Source organism: Labrus bergylta, chromosome 3, assembly GCF_963930695.1.
Source record: "Labrus bergylta chromosome 3, fLabBer1.1, whole genome shotgun sequence".
Lineage (NCBI taxonomy): Eukaryota > Metazoa > Chordata > Actinopteri > Labriformes > Labridae > Labrus > Labrus bergylta.
Window position 1 is genome coordinate 17,955,275 of NC_089197.1, and position 20,497 is coordinate 17,975,771.

General features: G+C 40.6%; 1 protein-coding gene across 1 annotated transcript in view; it reads left to right on the forward strand.

Annotated features, from left to right (window-relative positions):
• Positions 1-20,497, forward strand: part of gpc5a (glypican 5a) — a 117,567-nt gene that overhangs the window by 17,506 nt on the left and 79,564 nt on the right. Inside the window, exons 3-6 of the mRNA XM_020635921.3 lie at positions 10,737-11,197; positions 11,286-11,519; positions 12,951-13,084; positions 13,179-13,304. Coding sequence (XP_020491577.1) covers positions 10,737-11,197; positions 11,286-11,519; positions 12,951-13,084; positions 13,179-13,304 — 955 coding nt within the window. The remainder of the gene's footprint in view (positions 1-10,736; positions 11,198-11,285; positions 11,520-12,950; positions 13,085-13,178; positions 13,305-20,497) is intronic.

The window sequence follows — 20,497 nt, forward strand, 5'->3', positions numbered from 1 at the left end:
ATTAGGACTTTAAAGAAAAGATATTCAGCATATTTAATTTGCCAAACTAACTAATTAATTAACCAACTGATTTAATTGTTGAGTCTATTGCCAAGTTAATTTATGATACCTTCTCTTCTTCAGGCGTAAGATTGTCTGCTTTTTTCTGATTGACATGGTTGTAAACTGTGGTTGTTGAGATACAACAAGACTGTTGAAATGTATACAGTTGCCTTAAGGAAAGTCTGAGTTTGATTTTATTGAATATTTTCTGTCATTTTGTCAAAGAAACAATCATTTACTTGCTCCAAAAATTACAATGAACGTTAATTGATTCTGCAGAAAAGCCCTAAAATCACTGCAACATCCTTCCATGTTAATGTAATCAAAGAAGAATCAGCTGTATCTGTCCCACAAAGTGACCAAAAATAGTGTTATAAATAAACTCATCTTTACCTGAGTTTAACGCATCAAGTCAAACTGTCGTTCCTAAGAAGTGGCTTATCTCAGACCTTTATATTGTTGTCTTTATCTTGTTTTAATCTGGTGAAGAACAATGTATAAAAAATACTTTCTACAAACAGTGACAGACAGATATGGTGTCTCATCCTTAATGCCCAGTCCAAAGTGTGAGCACTTTGTGCTGTTTGGGCTTTGAAAAGTTTTGTGAAAATAAAGTTCCGCACGATTTTACAAATAACATGCAGCTTCTTAAATGACAAACTTAATCACCTTTGATTTTTGGAAAACCTCTTTATATAATATATTCTAATATAATATATCTTCATTGTAAATTAGCTGGATAACAAAGCCTAAAGCAATTCCAGCTAATAGCCAATTATTCCCCCCCACCACATCCTACCCTCCATTTTATGAGTTGTGCTAGGGAAGCTTTAATTAAGGCCTTGATATAGATTTTCTGTTGTTGAACCAGAAGTCAGACGTCACTCTACTCTCTTTCTCGGAAGTTAGTTTATTGTAATCCTGAGAATGTCGATACCATCGCAGCTTCTCTTTTGTAGGTGAGTCATCGGAGTGAATTTGCACAGCTCACCACTCTCAGACCCCTGAACCTAATGTTCCATATCATCCCTTTATAAATCTTATGTAATTATCCAGTTCAATAGAGTAATCAGTGGCATGCTGTGTGCATAAGGCCGCCTATTCAGGCTCCTGTCATTCCCATCAGCTCCTTCACCTGCTTCTAACATCTCCTGTGGGAAACCTTTCCACAGCCTCACACAGAGCCACCTTTGAAAGCTAATGAAAGCTTTATTATGAAATTATGAATTTCTCTCCGGCTCTTAAAACTGTTGCCGCTGTCTCTCTTTCTGTCTGGGTTTTTTTTCTCTGCAGGTTTTACGAGTCAGCCTGAGCTAAACCCGAACTGTGTTTCCTCATGGTGGAACAGATATTTGACCTAAAAGTACAGGACACACACGCACAACATACTCACACTTCCTTACAAGCAGTGCTTGTGCCCCACTTTATTGACCCTCTCTGCTTCTTTTCCTGAACGGCATATTAAAGGCCATGTTCACAGCGGAGCTCTGTGCTCTTTGAAGTGTTCAAGAGCTGCAACAGATCCTCAAATATTGACTTTTAAGCCTTCTGCAGGAAAGAAGGAGCAGAGAGAGTGAGAGAGAGAGTGAGAGAGAGAGTGAGAGAGAGAGAGAGTGAGAGAGAGTGAGAGAGAGAGTGAGAGAGAGAGAGAGTGAGAGAGAGAGAGAGAGAGAGAGAGAGAGAGAGAGAGAGAGAGAGAGAGAGAGAGAGAGAGAGAGAGAGAGAGAGAGAGAGAGAAAAGGGTACATTCACAGACAGACAGAGGAAAGTGTCTCTTGTTGTAATTCAGGTGGGAGTGCACAGATTTATGAATTAGTTCAGGCTTAATATGCGTTTGTCAAACATTAATGTATGTAGGGAGGAGCGTGTTTATTGATGTGGCGTAGGAAGTACACAGAGATAAGGGCTAATGGTAAGCTGAGCCTCACTCCAGGCAAAACAGATTAAAATGACGTGCAGTCCTATGTGCCTCTACTGTTCTCCTCTCCTCTCCTCTCCTCTCTTCTCATTTCCTTATTTTTCTTTCTTATCCTTGCCTCTCCTTTTCTCCTAAGTTTCCTTTCCTCTCCCCTTTTATTCTGTTCATGCATCTCTCCTTTCCTTTCATGTCCTCTTTTATCCTCTTGCCTTCTCTACTTCTTCCTTCCCTTTCCTTCTCCAGTTTTCCTTTCCTTTCCTTCATTTTCCATTTCTACTCTTCTCTTCTCTCCTCTCCTCTCCTCTCTTCTCCTCTCCTCTCCTCTCCTCTCCTCTCCTCCTACAGTTTTAATAACCCCCCTCCCTCCCTCCATCCTTCCCTGAGCCAGGACACCCTCGTGTAACACCTCTGAGCAGGCGACTGTTTTGGGTTTTAAAACAATGCCCCCTTTATTGAAACTGAAGTCGGAAGAAAAAAGAAAACATCCCGGGGCTCTTTTCACGCTTCTCAGGAACATTTCTCTCCGCCATCAGCAGGTCAGTGTGGTCAGCCCGCTGCTGTCTGTGGTGTTGCTTTTTCTAAATTTAAAAAGAGGCAGATTGACAACATAGAAGTATGAGCTTGTGTAGAAAACATTTTAAGATTGGGACGGTTTGATATTTCCTTTTCTGCTCTTTGTGTGTTGCTCCCTCTCGTCATGAAAACAGGCTCACACATGCCCCCTCACACATGCGCGCACACACACACACACACACACACACACACACACACACACACACACACACACACGAAAAGGCCCAGTTTCATACCTTGTGGTTTCAGGGTGAGCAGGTACACTGAGCTCACTCACGTACACTGAATGACACTTTGTGCTCAATCTCCTGCTAAATCAGGACAGTCTGCCAGGCCATGTGTGTTTGTGTGTGTTTTTGTTAGTGTGTCTATGGTGATGCTCTGTGAGAAGCCAAGTCTGATTCATTTACCTGATCTTGTTTTCTTTCTCCTCTGTTTTTTTTTCCACGTGTTTATTTGCATTCTGAGCTTCAGCTTGGTCGTCTTCTTGAGATGTAGCCAGGTTTGTTTGTTTGCTTTCTTAGCTCAAACCTTCTTTCTGTGTTGTTGTAAACTCATAAAGCAACATGTTCAGAAAGCCCTGACAGTCCTGCATTCAGTGGGTTTTGATGAATAAGTGCTTAAATGTTGTAAATGTGTCAGCTGCTTCTTGCAGAGAGTACATGGAGGCTTTTTTTTTAACCTTCTATATCCAGCAGTTTAAGGGTGTGTTAGTTTGTTAGTGTAACTCGGTCAGGCCAGACTGGCCTCCTAACAGCCTTAGAGGAAGGCAGGAAATAGACCCAATTTATTACCAGGTAAAGCGAAAGTAACTGCACATGTTTTTTTGGGAATGTGGATTTATATCGAGTCGAAGTGAAAGTAAATTCTTTATGTTAGAACAAATAAAACAGCAGTCAAAGAAACGTATGTGTACATGTCCCAAAGCACAATTTAAGTTTCCAGTCGTTTTATATTTTCCTCTCAAATTTGTACAGATTTAGGACGTCCTGTGTGGGAAACTATACGGAGAGATTGAGGGAAAGGGGAGATTATGTTCTATTGTGATAATGTGATCTGCTGATCATGAAAAGGTGTGTGTAGAGACAAAAAGTCAAATTAACTGATATGATAAAGTTAAAACATAGAGTTCACTTTATAGAGTTTTTTTTCCCCCCAGTAAGTTAAAATGTTAACACAAAACTTCTTGAAAGCTTTTTAAAAAATGTAGTAAAAAATGTTCTCATTATACTTTGGACCCATGAAGTAAGCCTTACAAAGCATATCACTCTGTCTCGAACAATAGGAATGGGGTTAAACAATCAGTTCCTCTGCCAAACATCTTTCTGCGTTTCACAATCATAATCAGACCTTTCCAATTTTTTTTAGTCACCACAAACATTTGTGCTGTAAACACTGTCATCAAACTCCATCCTGGAACAACAAAGCATGCGGCTGCTCTTTTCATCCCCTAATATGCCACAAGAAAAGCATATTTTCCTCTTGACTGTACTGACTGTGCCACCCTGCAAGTCATCTTCTTTCATTGTGTGTGTGTTTTTTTTTTTCCTTTGCCGGGTATGAGCTGAACCCGCAGAGCCACTGACTCATCCTCTCTAGATGCAGAATGGCCTTTTCTGCAGCCTATCAGATGTCACAGGGCTGCTCTGTTGTGGTCGCAGTCATTCAGAGAGGATGAATCGCATTAATAAAAGCCATCACTGCGTTGCTCAACAGATCGGCCGGGGTCGGCTGCTGGCATTTGAGCGCTCGACAAAACCTGGATAACACAAACAGCTTCAAACAAAAGTAGCTGATAGTGATGTGATTTGCTCCCACATAACAGTACATATAGACATATTTAAAGTATATTTGTATTATCAGTGCTTTTTGTATTCTTCGTGTGTGTGTGTGTGTGTGTGTGTGTGTGTGTTTGTGTGTTTGTGTGTTTGTGTGTTTGTGTGTTTGTGTGTTTGTGTGTTTGTGTGTTAGAAAGAGGGAGAGTCTGGTCTTTATTTCTCTTTAAAGGGGCCCTCAACAAAGGCTTGTCTTCTTTCTCATCCAGCTGACTGATCTCTTACCTCAATCACTTGCCTTTAATATCAACACACACATACACGCACGCACGCTCGCTCGCACGCACATGCACACACACTTTTACACCACTGCTTGTGAGGACAGTCATTGATATAAAGCTCAGCCTCTTCCCTTAACTAAACCTGATTCTAACCTGAATGCAATGCAAGTTTTAGCCCCTTGTCAATGCCTCTAAAGCTTTTACATCAGCTCGTCTTTTAGTTAAAATTGTGAGTAAAGAGAATCTTGTGATTTGTATCCACATGTGATAGCCATGCATGTTTATTATTTTTAATTCTTTCAAGAAGTCACACAAGGCTATTCTTAATTCAAGCGAGGAAATGTAAATTGAAAACAGTGTCTCTATGTAATTAAACTAATTTTGACCTTCTTATGATAACAGTGCTTTTGATCAAATGTGGTTGACACCCACAACAAATTAGGACGACCTCGCATTTAGATGGGAGGCGACCGGACTCCGTTAATCAAATCAAATGATTGATGATTTTCTCTTTGATTTTCCTTCATTAAGAACCTTGGGACTATTTAAAAAAAATTTAATCTAATTACTTTTACACATTCTGACAGTACCTTAAGGTTTAAATAAATAGACATCTTGATATATTGTCTAGTGCAGTTTTTATAAGCCTGTGGCAGTTTTTGGGTGGAATGTGCAACACATGTTTATTCAATTTTAACAGGCTGTGTTGTTTGCTCTTGTTTAACACCACACTGATCCAGAGCCCCACATTTAAATGAAAAATGTCTCCCTCTGGTGGTAAATAAAAAAATTAAGCCTTTCTCATAACTTACACTACCTATTGCCCATTATAGTTTTGTTTTTACCTTTTTTGCTGTAAATCATTTTGTTTTTGGTTGATAGCTAATTATCTTGTATCTGCATCTGACCTATAAGCTTACTTTCTGTAACAATATCCCCTTCTGAACAAATAATATGCAGATGTGCGTAGAGAAAATAAGATAATGCTGTGAAATTTTTCCGTTTAAGTGGAAACTGCCAGCTGCTTTGACTTTAAGTGAAACTCATCACTGGGTTAGCTCTCCCTGTCACAGCTAACCAGATCATCTGACGTTAGAGAAAATGAGAAGAGCAGCAATTATGGGAGAAAGGAAGAAAATGGGATCGAATCTAAAAGCCTTTTAGACATGGAGAAAAGCTCAGCTGCTTGGGAATCTTACAGAAGGGGCTTTGTTATTGCTAAATGATAGTCGATATATATGCATGATGATGGCCTTTGATAGCAGAGCCTTCAAACGTTAATTGTTGATTTATTAGAATTAGTTTCTAATGTCTGCAGACAAGAGAGAAACCCATGCAGGTGATGTGTGGCCTGGCGTACTGGCCTCTTACTGTAATGTGACGCTGAATGAAGCACAAGATTGATTCAAAGTTAAGCATTCTCCTCTTCTTTCTAAATTTTTTTTTAGTAATTTTTGTAAATTTCCTTTATATGCAAACATGTGTAATACAATCCCCTTCCTTACTCGACAGTCTCTATCCTTTTCCATAATTTAAAATAATATACAGAATTTTAACCATCAAAATTGTAACAATAAACAGAACCTTGCTTCAAACACTAAAACTCTCAGTAAATGCCTTAAAACTGCTCAACACGTCTTTGCATACATTCAAATGTTTCTTTTATTATGCTCCGAAAACTTTGTTATTATTATCATGTAACCACTTTTAAATATCGACTTGTTGTTTTAAGCCTCACCTATGAAGACTGTTATGTCTAACTCGTGTTATTGTTCTGTGTTTGTCTTGTCTTTGCACTTCTTATCTGTCTTTGTCGTCTTTGTCCGGGTCAGCTGGACACCTGCTGCTGTTCAAACTGTGTCACACACACACAGCTGCTCATGTTTGTTGGTCATTGCTCTGCCGTTTTTCCTGTCAAACAAAAGATTCATAAGAAATAAAGTGAGGCAATTAAAAAGACGTTTTAAAGTGAGCAAGTGTAATCCTGAATCAACACAAACACACAGTCCAACCCTCTGACTTCCCCCATTCTGAAACCTTGAGTGTGTCCAGCTGCCCGTAAACTAAAGCAGAGCCGCTCCTCTGAAACAATGTTAGGAGTCACTCCTTAGTTTTGAGAGTGCTTGCTATCACGCTGGCTCGGCCTATTCTTGATGTTCCTCCTGCTGATAGAAATGTAAACATGTCTGCTCTCCTCTTATCAGCCGGGTCATTGACACTCAGAACACACACAGGCAACACATGCACACTGTGGCAGCCTCATTATGGACAGAAACACACCCACAGCCCTCCTCTTAAAGTCTTCCAAAGGTTCTTGGGTAAGCATGAAAAAGACATAGTATAGGCATTCAAAACACGTCGTCTTAAGTTGGCTGTATTTCCTCAAAATACGTTAGGAGCATCAGCACCTTAGCTCTGCTGTGATTTCTTTTCACACATATGGCGCAATCAGATTTTTTTTTTTTTTTTACACATAGTACATCCAATTGTATTTAGCAGAAACAAATTCAACACTTCAAAAAAAAAACCTCCTCTACATATGTACATGTGTTATCAACAGTTTGGACTGAAATAAATATCATGAACATGACAAGTTGAGGATCTTTCTTGGCAAATGTTAAACCTTTCACCCAAGTTTCATGAAAGTTCATGAAAGACAGTAGCTTTCCTGTATAGACCTGCAGACCAACAACAGAAAAACACAAAAGGCAATGAAAATGAAACCTCCTTGGTGGGGTAAAAAGAGCAGATAGATTTATTTGTTTATTTTCTATAGTGACTAGTATGCAGTTTGGCTGAATCATGGCTTGTGGGCAATAAATATGAAGGCTGATGTGGAAAAGTTGTTTTTAAGCAGCTCATTGGTTTGAAAGAATTAGATAACCATTTGTTTTTTTTTTATTGAGGCTTCTATGAGTCTTGTTTTTGTCTACAAGAGGACTGTCTGTCTGCCACCTCTTGAGGGAAATATTTGGCTGTTTAACTTCTAAATGCTCGACTGTTAACAAACATGAACCTAACAGATTTTTTTTTTGTGGATGTAGCAAACAAGATTGACGAGAGCTGTTGGAGTGACCCAAAACATTAAAGTTGACGGCTGTAGCAAAAGAAACAACGCTTCTTGCTTAACTTTAATCTCTGCAGACTCGGGTGACAATTAAATATGACCTTTTTTCATAGCACAGTCATGAAAATATTGATCCACTGCAGCTTTAATGAAACATATTTGACCTGATATAAAATTTGAAGAGCTGTTGATGGGGGCTTAAATAATACTTTTCAGAAAGGTAAAATGTATATCTTCTTCTTCGGCTCCCTCTCACTCTGCTGACTCTCTCTCTTTTTCCTCCTCTCCTTTCGCCTCATGTTATTTCTGTCCTCAGGCTTACCCAGAAGCTTGGCTGCCGGTGGTGGCCTCCTAGTGAGAGACACTGCTTCACACTTTCTCTTTGATGAAAAATAATGTCATTATCGCTGCATGGACAGCTCGCAGCTCCTGTGTGGGTGTTCCTTTTTTTTTTTCTGACAGAGAAGACTTGTTTAGACAGCAGAATTACTGATCATCTTATTATCCATGCTGTTTTTACATTTGCCTTCTTTTGACAGGAAAATGTCTTAGCAAGTCCATGACAAGATTCAGTGAGCATGAGCAGGTTTTTGGTTGGAGAGATGAAAAAAAACCAGACCAAATCTTTTGAGTACACAGATATTTGTTATGTGCTTTGACAGGTGGGATTCATTAACTCCACAATCTAATGTGGTGAACCTCTTCCTGAAGCACGCGCAGTAATCCCTGTGGGACCCTTCATAACGCTGCCTACTCTGCCTCGTAAACCCGAGGGTTGTAATAATCTCCAACTGTACTCCACCAGCACACATTTCTGTCTCTGTGTTTATCTGCCTGTCACTTGTCTGTTTCATTTACACACACACACACACACACAGAGACACACACAGCACCCACTCTGCACCCTCGCGGCTGCCACTCTGGTCTTTGCACATCCTCGCTTTGTTTTTCATGCCGCTCTCTAACCTGAGAGCTCGCTGTGTAGGAGGTGCAGCTTTTCTTTCTCATAAACAAACATCTCAGTCTTAGATCTGCTTAAACTCAAGAGTCTTGAGATCATACAAGACCTGGGATCAAGATTCCCTTCCTGGTACCTCTGTGGTATGTTCGACCCCTCTCTGTTCCCCCTGCGCCGTCGCCCTCTCCAGGGGGGCTTTCGGTCAATCTTTCCACGTCGGTGCTTGGCGCACAGAACTTGACCGTCTAAGCCCTTATCACGCTGTTTTACCCCCCTCTCAGACTTTCAGCCCCCCTGGGCAGCTCTGGGGCTTCACCCTGACTGTTCCCTCACAACTCATGACCAGCACATGACGGGGAGAAAGGCCACGGCTCAGGTATTAGCTGAGACAAGAACTGGGAGACAAAGGGATAAAGGCGAGCTGGTATAACATTTTTCACCGGGCTGAAGTCACTGCTTCATGTCTGGAAAAGCATATAACGCTTGATTTCATGTTTTCATATCATCCCTCAAGGATTCCCAACAGAAATATGCAACATAATATATCAAATACTTTCTTGACCTGCATTTCACTGTACATGTTTGGGAAAAAAAAAAAAAAAGAAGTCTGCCGGCGTTCTGTGTGATAACTGCTTTTATCACTGTTGGATGCCATAATACTGACTTAATACTGAAGAACTGCACTTAAAAATCACAAACACCCTCACACACTAGCAAGCAAAGCTACATACTGCTGACAGCGCCTGGTTGACTGAGACAGAAAAAAAGAGCAACAGCTTGAAACACACTTTCCTCCTGAAGCAGCAGCCCAAGCATTAGTTTGTCAGAGAGAAATATGTTCAGCAGCGCTGCTTTGCAGAATTTGCTTGACATTAACTCTCATTGTGATAAAAAATTCACGAGTGGGGAAATCTTATACTTGGGGATACAGGTTTTTAAGTTGAAAGCAAGCATCTTACCCTTGTAAAACATGGAGCCTGTTATGTGTGCATGCTGTATAATGGCAGGCGTGATGCCTTGAACATGTGTGTTATATGCAAATGAAATACATTATAATAATGCTTATTCTCTGAGGAAATAATCTTGAACGTTTCTTTTCTCCCTTCCCCCTTCTCTTTGAATCGTTCTTCTCCCTCCTTTCAGTCTCTTAACCTCTGCCATCTTCTGTCACAATTCTCAACCATTCTCTCGTCTCCTTTATTCCCTTGTTGTTTCTGCAGTAACTCCCAGGACACAGAGCCTCTCTCTCTCCTCTCTTCATTGATGCCAGTCATGCTGGAGAAAGGGCTTTTTTTTTTATTGAACATTATATAATACTGTAGATCTGTTCATGTTAAAGCAGCTTCCGCACTCGTGTTTAAACCACTCTCTCTCTGTCCATTTCCCCCCCATTTTTTTCTGTCAGTTCAGCTTTTGATTAGAGAACAAATTGCTTCCCTGCACGGACTCTGTTCCTTATTCTGAGAAGACACAGGGGGCTGCGACTCCTGCTGGGACCCCTGAAGACTCTCTCTGTCTCTGAAGATATTTCTTCTCTTCTCTTCTCTTCTCTTCTCTTCTCTTCTCTTCTCTTCTCTTCTCTTCTCTTCTCTTCTCTTCTCTTCTCTTCTCTTCTCTTCTCTTCTCTGGAAATACAAACTTAACAAGGGCACTGCATATTGAATGCCCCTGTTCATATATCACTTCAGTAGTTTCAGCTTCTGGTGTTGCCAGAAAGAGAATATTTAGGCTTTCATTTGCCTCTGCATTTCTTGCTCTCAACACACAGCAAGGACAATGTAAAGGTTAAACCAGTGTTTTTAAAACATGAGCCCTACTGCTTTGACGCACTTTGCATCCATTCTTAATCTTTGCAGACAACTGTAGGGCTTCCACTAAAAGTGCATGCTGTTACTTCTTGTCATTGTCTTCATTACAGACATGATCCCTGTCTAGATAGCTAAAGAGTAACATTGTTTTTGACTGGAAACGGAAGTCTCGCTCTGAAATCTAAAGTGTTAAAATGTGGCTGATGTTTAAAAAATGTCAACCTTGCAATGATAGCGTTATATTAAGTCCCGCTGTAATCATTTGTCTTGCTTTCTACATTTGTCTCTCTCTTTTTCTGCTGTCCATTCCACAGAGACCTTCGAGGTCCTGATGAGGCAGGCAGAGAATTACACCAACACCATCCTCCACGAGTCGTACCGCACCATGGCTGATCGGGCTGTGGGCCCCGTGCAGGAACTCTTCACTGACATCGGTCTCTTCCTGCTGGGCTCTGAACTCAACGTTGATGACTTGGTGCAGAGATTTTTCGATTCTCTCTTCCCGCTGGTCTACAATCACCTCATCAACCCGGGCCTCAGTGACATCTCATTGGGCTATGCCGAGTGTGTCAGGTTGTCTAGGCGGGATGTGCGACCCTTCGGTGCAGCGCCGGGACTCCTGGCAGATCAGATTGCTCGCTCTGGGGTCTCTGGGAAGCTTCTGCTTCAAGCACTTCACCTTGGCATCGAGGTCATCAACACCACCGACCACCTGCAGCTGAGCCGAGAATGCAGGCGGGCCCTTCTCAAGATGCACTACTGTCCTCACTGCCAGGTACAGACGCATGTCTCTGAAGTTTATCGATCAGACTTAATGACAGTCTTTACCGGAATCACTGATCTCAAAGTCATTTTCTCTACAGGGATTAACCCAGGCCAAGCCCTGCATGGGGTACTGCCTGAACGTGATGCGCGGCTGTTTAGCCAGCATGGCGGAGATTGATGCTCACTGGAGGGAGTTTGTTCGCTCACTTGAGGGCCTGTCAACGCGGATGCAGGGACCCCAGGATTTAGAACAAGTGCTGCTGGGGGTTCACACGCTGCTTCATGATGCTGTTGGACACGCTCAGAAAAATGGACCTCGTCTATCAGCACAGGTCAGGTCGACTTAGTAGATAGATTTAGTTCAGTGGGTATATTATACTAATATGCACAAGGATAGATAATGGTGTAACATCCTGCATCCTTAACTCATAATCCAGCCCCCATCTGAACCAAAATGAATGTCAGTCATCAATAATACTTTAAAAATGTTAATGTAAAGCAGTAGTACTCAGCTGGTTAGACTTAAGAGCCACATTGACCAAAAAATATTTCTGCAAGAGCCACAATCAAAAAAACCTCTTTCTTCCCTAAAATATGTGTGGGAAACACAGTGATTTGACTTGATTTTGATTTGAATCATCTGACAATGTTTCCCTTTTTTAAATAATTACTTTGGATTTTTTTTTCCGCAGTGCTCCTCATATATCCATTGGTGCTCCCTTTAGGTGAAATCTCTTCCCTCTGAAACACATGTTTAAGACCCTTAAAAAGTCATTTTTATTCCTGGTAGTTTATGAAATTTTTAGTGTAACACACACATTGCCTATCTAGAATGAAAAGCTCGATAATGTGTCCTGTATATACTCTCTTACTGCCTCGAAAATCCCTTTCCTGAATGCAAGACTTTTTGGGGGCTTTTTGGGGCAAGTGAAAACCGGTACCGCCAGTGAATCTGACAGAGTAAACAGAAGAAGAAAAAAGTAGATGAAAAAGCATTTTATTTGACCCTGGAGAGATCTTAAATCTAATTTGTGTTCCAGCTTCAAGCTACTTTTCATATAAACTTATGTTGTGAAGACCAAAGATAAATTGCTTTACAGATATATGTTAGTCAGGTTAGATCAATCCATAACTCTTTAGAAATGAAATCTGTTTGGGCAGATCCAGGTGGATCAGACACTCCATAGATAATCCAACCATAAAGTAATAGCATCACTTTCTGTCAGCATAACATTTACTCGTTATGAAACCTCTCCCAATGGATTCTTTTACTGAACCAAACCATGTCTCCATTTGTCATGAAGACACGACAGCTCCATCTTGTGGTCGTCGTGTGTCACTGCAGCCTAACAGGCCGCACATGCATTACATTAGAAATGGGAGATGATAGGCTGTGCTGCACTAATAGCCTTAGAGTAAACAGCTGTAACTCAAACATTTAAATGAGGGACTATTTGTCAGTATAGATTAGCCTTTAATAATGTGAATTTTACAATTCACTCAGCAGACGCTTTTATCTAAAGTGACATACATCAGAGAGTAAGTACAATCCATTCATACTTTCCACCGAAGGGAGCAATGTGGGGTTAAGTGTCTTGCCCAAGGACACATCGGACATGTTGCTCAGCTGGGGATTGAACCCTCAACCTTCCGGTCGAGAGGCGACGACTCTACCAACTGAGCCACTATGCCCATACTAATAATTAAGCACGTTTTCCCTCAGTGTTTGGACTTAAAACTGTGTGTGTCTCTTTGGGTAATAGGTGCACAAACTGTGTGGCCCAGCGAGCAGGAAGCCTGTGCAGTCAGTCAGCATCCAGCACAGCAGCAGTAGAGAGTCCCTCCCTCTAAAAGGCCCTGTTAGAGTGTCAGGGGACTCGCTCGCTGTCAAAAGAAGGTGAGTGAGTGAAAGATAACAGATGTGTTGCCTAGAGAGATGTGTCATTTTAGGATTTCAGTTCATTAAAGCTGCAATTTGACACCTTTTTCAGGGACTTCCTGAACAGTTTACGTCTCTACCGAACGTACTACGGGGGCCTGGCCGATCAGCTGTGTGTGAGCGAGCTGGCTTCTGGTGATGGGCTCTCCTGCTGGAATGGGACGGACATTGTAAAAAGGTTTGTGTTATACAGGTCAAATTACACATTCAATTACTCCATCGTCAAGTGGCTTATGGTAACAATCCTCCTGAGTTTTTAAAATCTCCCACGGTTCAGTCAGATTGAAATCTTGTGGCCGAAATCCACAACACATTTGCTTCAAACCAATCCCTAAGCCCTCACATGCATGAGGCATTTTGTTTTTTGCCATTTTTATTCATTTATATTTGATCCTTTAATCTATGTCCCATCTTTTAGACAGATATTGTGTCAATACCTTACTCTGAAAAAGTGGCATTACATCAAATCATCACATTGTCTTGAGCCTATGGAGGTGCACACACCCAACACTCCATAATATAACTGCATTTCTTGAACTGCAACTGGAAAATTAATCACTTCAAATCATCCTCATTCTGTCCATAACATGTTTTACTTGTGACTTTACCCAGTTGTTTGAAACTGACTGCAGAATGGTGTAAATGCAGTGTTAAGAGACAGTAGAAGTGTTTTAATGTTAATCTGCTAGAGGTTAAAGTTCATATCTATCTATCTATCTATCTATCTTTATTGAAGTCTTATGACATAACAATAATAATAAGTCTGAATCTCTCTTAGTTTTGTAGCTGTTTCTACAAAACAAAGATTTTTGTGTCTCAAATATGTTTCCTGTTTTACTTCTAAACTGGGTCATTTTGTTGAAGACCCTACCTTGCCCTATGATTATTTGCCCACAAGCAGAAAAGCCAACAGTAGTGAAAAATAACCTCAGCATAGGACCCAGCAGCCTCCCAGAAACACTAAAACAAATCTGAACATGAAACCTGAAAGACAGGGAGAGAGAAATGTGCTTGTTTTGTTGCTCCAACACCAGTACAATAGATTTATTATGTCAGCCATCATCGTTTGTGCACAAATACAGTTAAACAAACCTGCGCTGTGAAGGAACTATTTTCAGATCAGATGACTCCATCAGCTCTCTTCCCCCCTTTAGGAATACTCTTTTTGTATGCATACATCCAATCTTCATTGATGTCAGATCCCTGGATGAATAAATGAATATGCAGAACATTACTAGCAAACAGGAATGAAGTCGGTGACTGCTCTTGATTTGTTGATAGAATTGATGTAAAAATCAGTATCAGTAGAAATGTAAATGTATCAGTAGATCCATTGTGAGAGGGATTCAAGAGAAAAAGAAACTTACAAAAAAAACAAAGACTGCATGGATGTTGATTCAGTGATGTTACCCATTGGTTTTTGAAGAGGGCCTTATGAAGCCCAATGGTGATTGTCGCAATATTGGAAATGCCGACTCCTCCTAGCTTCGGCTAATTGAGCAGCAGACAAAGAGGTGATCTATCGTTATTCTTAGTTGCTGAAACATGCACATTTAGCTTTTCCAGCTTTCCATTTAGCGAACATATTCCAAACGATACATCATAATGAACAAAACCAACAGTTTAAAGGGATGATATGCGACTGTCAGAGTAGATGTCCAGGAGATGTTGCACTTTTCTTTGTTTTTAGTGTATTTAATAATGTTTAAAATGTCACATATTATACCTTAAAGTTCATTATTAGGATTTTAAGCTTAGCCTCCTCGCAAACAGCTACAAATAAGGACATTCAGCTGTACTAATTCTAATGCCTAATTATGCAAACCTCTTAAGTTTTCATAATCAAAATGGGTGACTTATAAAAAATGTATTCCCCCCCCCCCCCCCATCCCCCCCCCCCCCCCCCCCCCCCCTGTTTTTTTAAAGAACTTTGCATTTGAGACCACAACTGTATTTTGAACCGGACTGTAAACATGTTTATTTGTCCTACTTGGGTCCTAATGGGGACACTTAAGAAGAACAACGGGGGTTTCTGCTTGATGAAAACAAAAAAAAAACCTTGGTGCTGCAGCCTGTGACAGAATAGTAAATGGTTTTATTTCCTCATAAAACAACATTAAAGACTTATTGTTGTTTTTCTTTCAAAGTAAAATATACAAGTCAGGATGTTCAAAGGACAAAAAGTTTCATATTTCATGCCAGGGAATGGATTTAGTTTGATAACGTTATATATTTTTCAGCCACAGAGACGTCTCTATATGTGACTCTACAAGAGTCGACCATTTGTACACTATTTGACCATTCTCTAAACGCACGCACGCACGCACGCACGCAGGCACTGCTCATACAAACAGCTGACACAGGAGTAGGATTATTCTATTAAGTGTTGTTGCTTCTACACATACATCTTGGATATGAATGGTTTTGAATCGCCGCAGACAAACTGGCCTCTCTCGTAGTATCCGTCAGCGGCCCTGTCTCCATTACATCACCACTCTCCATCTTAGCCGTGCTGTCATCACTCAAGGACCCCTTCATATATCCTCAGTCTTTGGTTGTTCCTCTGAACTGTCAGCTGCTGTCAGCACTGCAGAAATGGCAAGTAGGCCAGTATTTCAAACCACGCTGAGGCTTGTGTTGCCAGTTTGGGTTAGACGCTGCATTTTGAAGGATGACAGCCTTGTTCAGATTTTTTCACAGCTGCTTTGTGAAGGTAAGAAAGAAAGTGAAAGAGAGCGCTGGGGTCATTCTGGATAGGGATGCATAGATCAGACCTTTTTGTTCCAGATAATGATTCCTGGGCTTTTTTTATGGGCTAATAAAGAGTACCAAGAGGACCAATCAGATAGCTTTGTTTATTTTATAAACTGGATGCCCTTTTGTAGGAGGAGACTAGGGTCCTTCTTTTATGTGAGAGGCAAGATCAGACTTTTCCTTGTCCTGTAAAACAAAAAGGAACAAGTTGAGACATAAATATTTTGTTATACAGGAATATTAAATGATAGATTATTTTGCAGTTTGCAACATTTTTTTTAATAATCCTTTAAATTAACCAGAATTGTAATTAATGAATGAACCTTTTACATGCAGCAACAAATTGGTCAGAAAAATACGAATGAAACAATACGACTGCATCAAATGAGAACAAATGAACACCATAAAGTCACAACTAATGCAAGCACATTTGATTCAGTATTATTTATTGTTTTGACATTATACCACCACCCAAACAAACTTTGGCATTTACATATTGTAGGTAGCTGAAGAATGAAACAAGCAATGAAATACCTCAAAATAAGTTGAAACTTCAGTCTGACACAGGATGTCGTGCCTCAATGTATAAGTCAAAGGCAATTGGATTGAATAGATCAACCCCAGATCAGACCTTCTGTCATGATGCCCGATCCAGACAGTTTTTATAGTAATTACTCTATGTACACAGATTATGAATTAAAAAGCTTTTTTTTGGCAATTTTATAAAAAACAACAAAAGGCAGTTGAGCAGTTCTTCAGTAGCAACATCGAGACAAAGTCTAAACACAAAAAACACAGTGAAGGCACTATATTACAAAAAACACTGAAGCACAAAATCACATGCTTAAATAACAGTTACTGCACAGTCATAGTAGATGAAAAAGTTTTATCAACGATGAAGTGCTGATGTGATTAAGATGGGTTAGGGTTTTGGGGTTGGGGTCTTGTGTGTTTGCTTTTTTCTCCTTCCCTGAAAATGCAGAATCTGTAGGCTCAGGACAGGATTTGGTATCTAAATTGTTTTTGAGTCGTAGAATAGTACTTTTCTATGAAATTATCAAAACTATGACTAAAACGTTTATCTTACACTTTATAAAACCTGGAAAGCAGAGGTATTGGTTTGTAGTTGAAAATAGATGTCTCTCTCCACTTTTGTTAATAGTATTAACTTTTGCTGTTTTCATTTTTGAGGGACATTAACCAGTTTGAAAGGATTTCTTGCAGATATACTGTATGTTCAGATTTCTTCTGTTATCCAACCCATCCCCACTCGGAGTTCATCTGATGATTCTTTAATTAATGACTTTAAACAGATATCTGAATGAAGTGAAGATAACAACCCTCTTGAAGTGTAATCTCTCAACACCAACCCCACTCTCGCTCCTCAAGTAGTTTTTTTGCACCATAAACAAAGGCAATGAAGAGGAAGTCTTGGCCAGAAGTCCTTTACTGCTGACCCTCGCCTACACCAAACGACCTGGAAAGTTGCCAATCATGCCCAGAGGTTATATCATCATCAGATGATAGCTGATGAGTTCCAAGGTTGATCTTGACCAATTTCTGATAGAGGCATCTGTCCATCCATTTTCCGCCGTTGACTACTTGCTTGTTTCATTTTTCATTCTTTCCCAACATATCACCCCAAGTTTCCATTACAAAGGAGGCAGTCGTCTCAGAGAATAGAGACGTTTTGGTGATGTGCTGGAGAAAGAGGCAGAGCAGCAGGCTGCAGGCTGTCTATCATCTCTGCCAGCAGGCTCTGGGAAATGTTTACGGTCTGCAGGCTTCCTCCTCTCAGCTCTCTAACCCTCCTTTCTCTTTTCCTCATTCAACACTTATTGATAAGGACTCATTCACCTCAGGTTCACTCGCAGGTTTTCATTTTGATTTGATCATTACCGGAAAATAAAACAAGTAGAGGCAGAAAGCTGAGGAATAGAGAGACATTAAGAACCTGGGGAAAACGAGGCTCGGAGGAGACTATCGAGCCGAGTCCCTGTAGCTGAGCGGGCTTCCTGCAGATCTACAACCCTGTGCTGCTTTCTATTAGCCTCCAACCATAGATGAGTGGCTGGGAGTCAACACAAGCTGAGACTAAAGCAATAAATAACCTCCTGCCTACGGGTCATAACCCAACATCCACTGAGAGAGAGGGGGAATAAAACTCACTACCGGATGGTGGCTGATTTACAGAGGCTTATCGAGGCCTCAGAGGCCTTAAACGATTGGTTCAGTTGTTGTGTGTGTGTGTGTGTGTGTGTGTGTGTGTGTTTGTGTGTGTGGGAAACTGTACATTTCAATGTGCTCAGATGCCTTTTTATTACAGCGGCTTGTGCCTGCTGGTGCAGATTGTTTGTTGGTCTTTAAAAGTAGTGAGTTGCATCAGAGCTTTGACTTATTTAATAAAGTGGGATGAACACAAAAAACATGACTCAGGAGATGGAGACTTAAGAGAGATTTAATGCACGTCCTCATCTGGGTCCACGGTAAACAAAAAGATAAAGAACAATCAGATAAGATCACAGAGGAAGAAAACACGCAGCTTTCATCTTGGCGTCTCTGTGAATGCAGATGATGGGAGCCTGACTTTAGGGGAGATCTGGTAAACACATTTGTTTTCTTTCTTTGTTTTCCTCTCTTACACACTCTTACCGGGAGGAGAAAAAAAAACAAAAAAACGGGAAACAGATTGGACAAGAATTTTCTGATTAGTTTTCTTTCCTATTAGCAGTTTTGTCATCTTTTGTGACAGCTAATTTCACCTGAAATAATCCCACTTTGAGTCATTGAACTGAAGTAATGTGCAGGCTGGTTATTGTGCTCACAGCAACAATGAGAAATAACAGCAAAAATGAGACTCAATCTAAAATACCTGCGGAACAAACAACATCCGATATTTTGTCTGTTTTGCTCCAGGAGATCATTACGGGTTCCTGAGATTTGTGTGCTGGAGCTGGATATCTAAGCCGAATACTGTTTTGGAAATATATGTGTTATGTACCGAAACCTGATCTTATTATCAGTTATTCACACCTTTCAAGCAAAGTTTAGACTTGAATGCGTTATTTTTTGCAGAGCTCGTTTGTTCTTTGTCATTTGTGTTTCAACTGCAGTGAGGGTTTTGACAACTTCGGCGTCTTTTCTCAAACCTACAGCACATCATGTGCTTTAGCCTTACAAGCTGTAAAAATGATAGTAACTTTCTAGTTTAAGAGTTGCCTATTTTTGCATGTAGCTGATTATGAATGAATAAAGAGCAAAGAAGACTAAAAGAAAATTGAAAGGATTGCAATGATGCTGAGGTGCTTTGATACTTTCTCTCCAGGCACATCAATAATCGTCAGTTGTTAGTTATAGCTGATTGAGATAAGAAAACAGTCTTTTCTGGAAGCAGGTTCTCGTTTTTTAAAAGTAAGACCTTGGAGAAGTTTAGATATCGGATCATCACAAGCATCGCAAGATTGTAATTCAGCCCCAGTTTACTGCTGTAAAGGTTTTTTTTTTGTTGGGGGGGGGGGGGGGGTTGTTATGTACAAACATTAGTCCCACTGGAAGACTGATTAAAACATTCTTGTGATTTATGTTTCTGGACAGCCAGAGGTGACGAATAAAACGGGGGATCATCCCTCAAAGTGTTTCAGTGATGGTGATCTTCTTTGGCTGGAGACACTGTCCCTGTCAGGGCAAAAAGGTTAGCACGTTCCCACATGCCTCCTCCATCCGTCATGGATACACACACACTGGAGTAATGGCAGGTTGCCATGAGCCATGAGCTGGCTTCATTCACACACACATACACACACACACACACACACACACCCACCAGTATATTCTTTGTTTCTTTGTTGCAGTAACTGACAAATGCAAAAATTGCGCTTGTCATGGGATTACAGAGACCCTCGGTCCTTTTTTTACTCGCCACACATTTGATTCCTAATGCAGTTTGACGTCTCATCATAAGAAAATCTATTTAGAAATATGTTTTTTCCCCACACTTCCTGCCAATGGGGGACAACAACCAGGAGTTATAGCAGTGCTAAAAAGCTACAGCCTCAACAAGTAAAAAAAAGAGTGATGTTTTATTCATGAAAACCTCCTCCGGTGTAGACTCGCTTTAATTCATCCCCACCTGCAGTCTGTCTCACGGCTGCCAACACACACCAGGTGTTTGGCGCTGTGTTTATTCTTTCAAAGAGCCTTTTTCTAATTGAGTACAACGTTTTTTTTATTTCTACGATAATCAGGCAACTGACCTTGCCTGCTGTTGGAGTTTAACATGGAGGGATCACTGCTGTGGGGTGATTTTTATTTTTTTTTCTTCCAGTATGATTTGAAAAAGATGCTTGAAGACAGGCGGGCAGATAAGAGTGTGGCCTTTCTTGTTACAGGCCACCCTTCATGCTGGAGTGGGTGTCTGAGCACTGATCTATGACCCCTCCCGTGTCTCTTCCCTGCCCGGTTAATCCTGAAGAGGTTAATGACATGGTAATAAGAGCTCTGGAGCTGCACTGCAGGCCTCTCGTCTGTGTGAGCAGTTAGCAGAGGAACAGATCCGCTGAAAATGATTCTATAAATGTCGGACTAAATTTTTTTATTTTCATCTATTTTCATACGTTC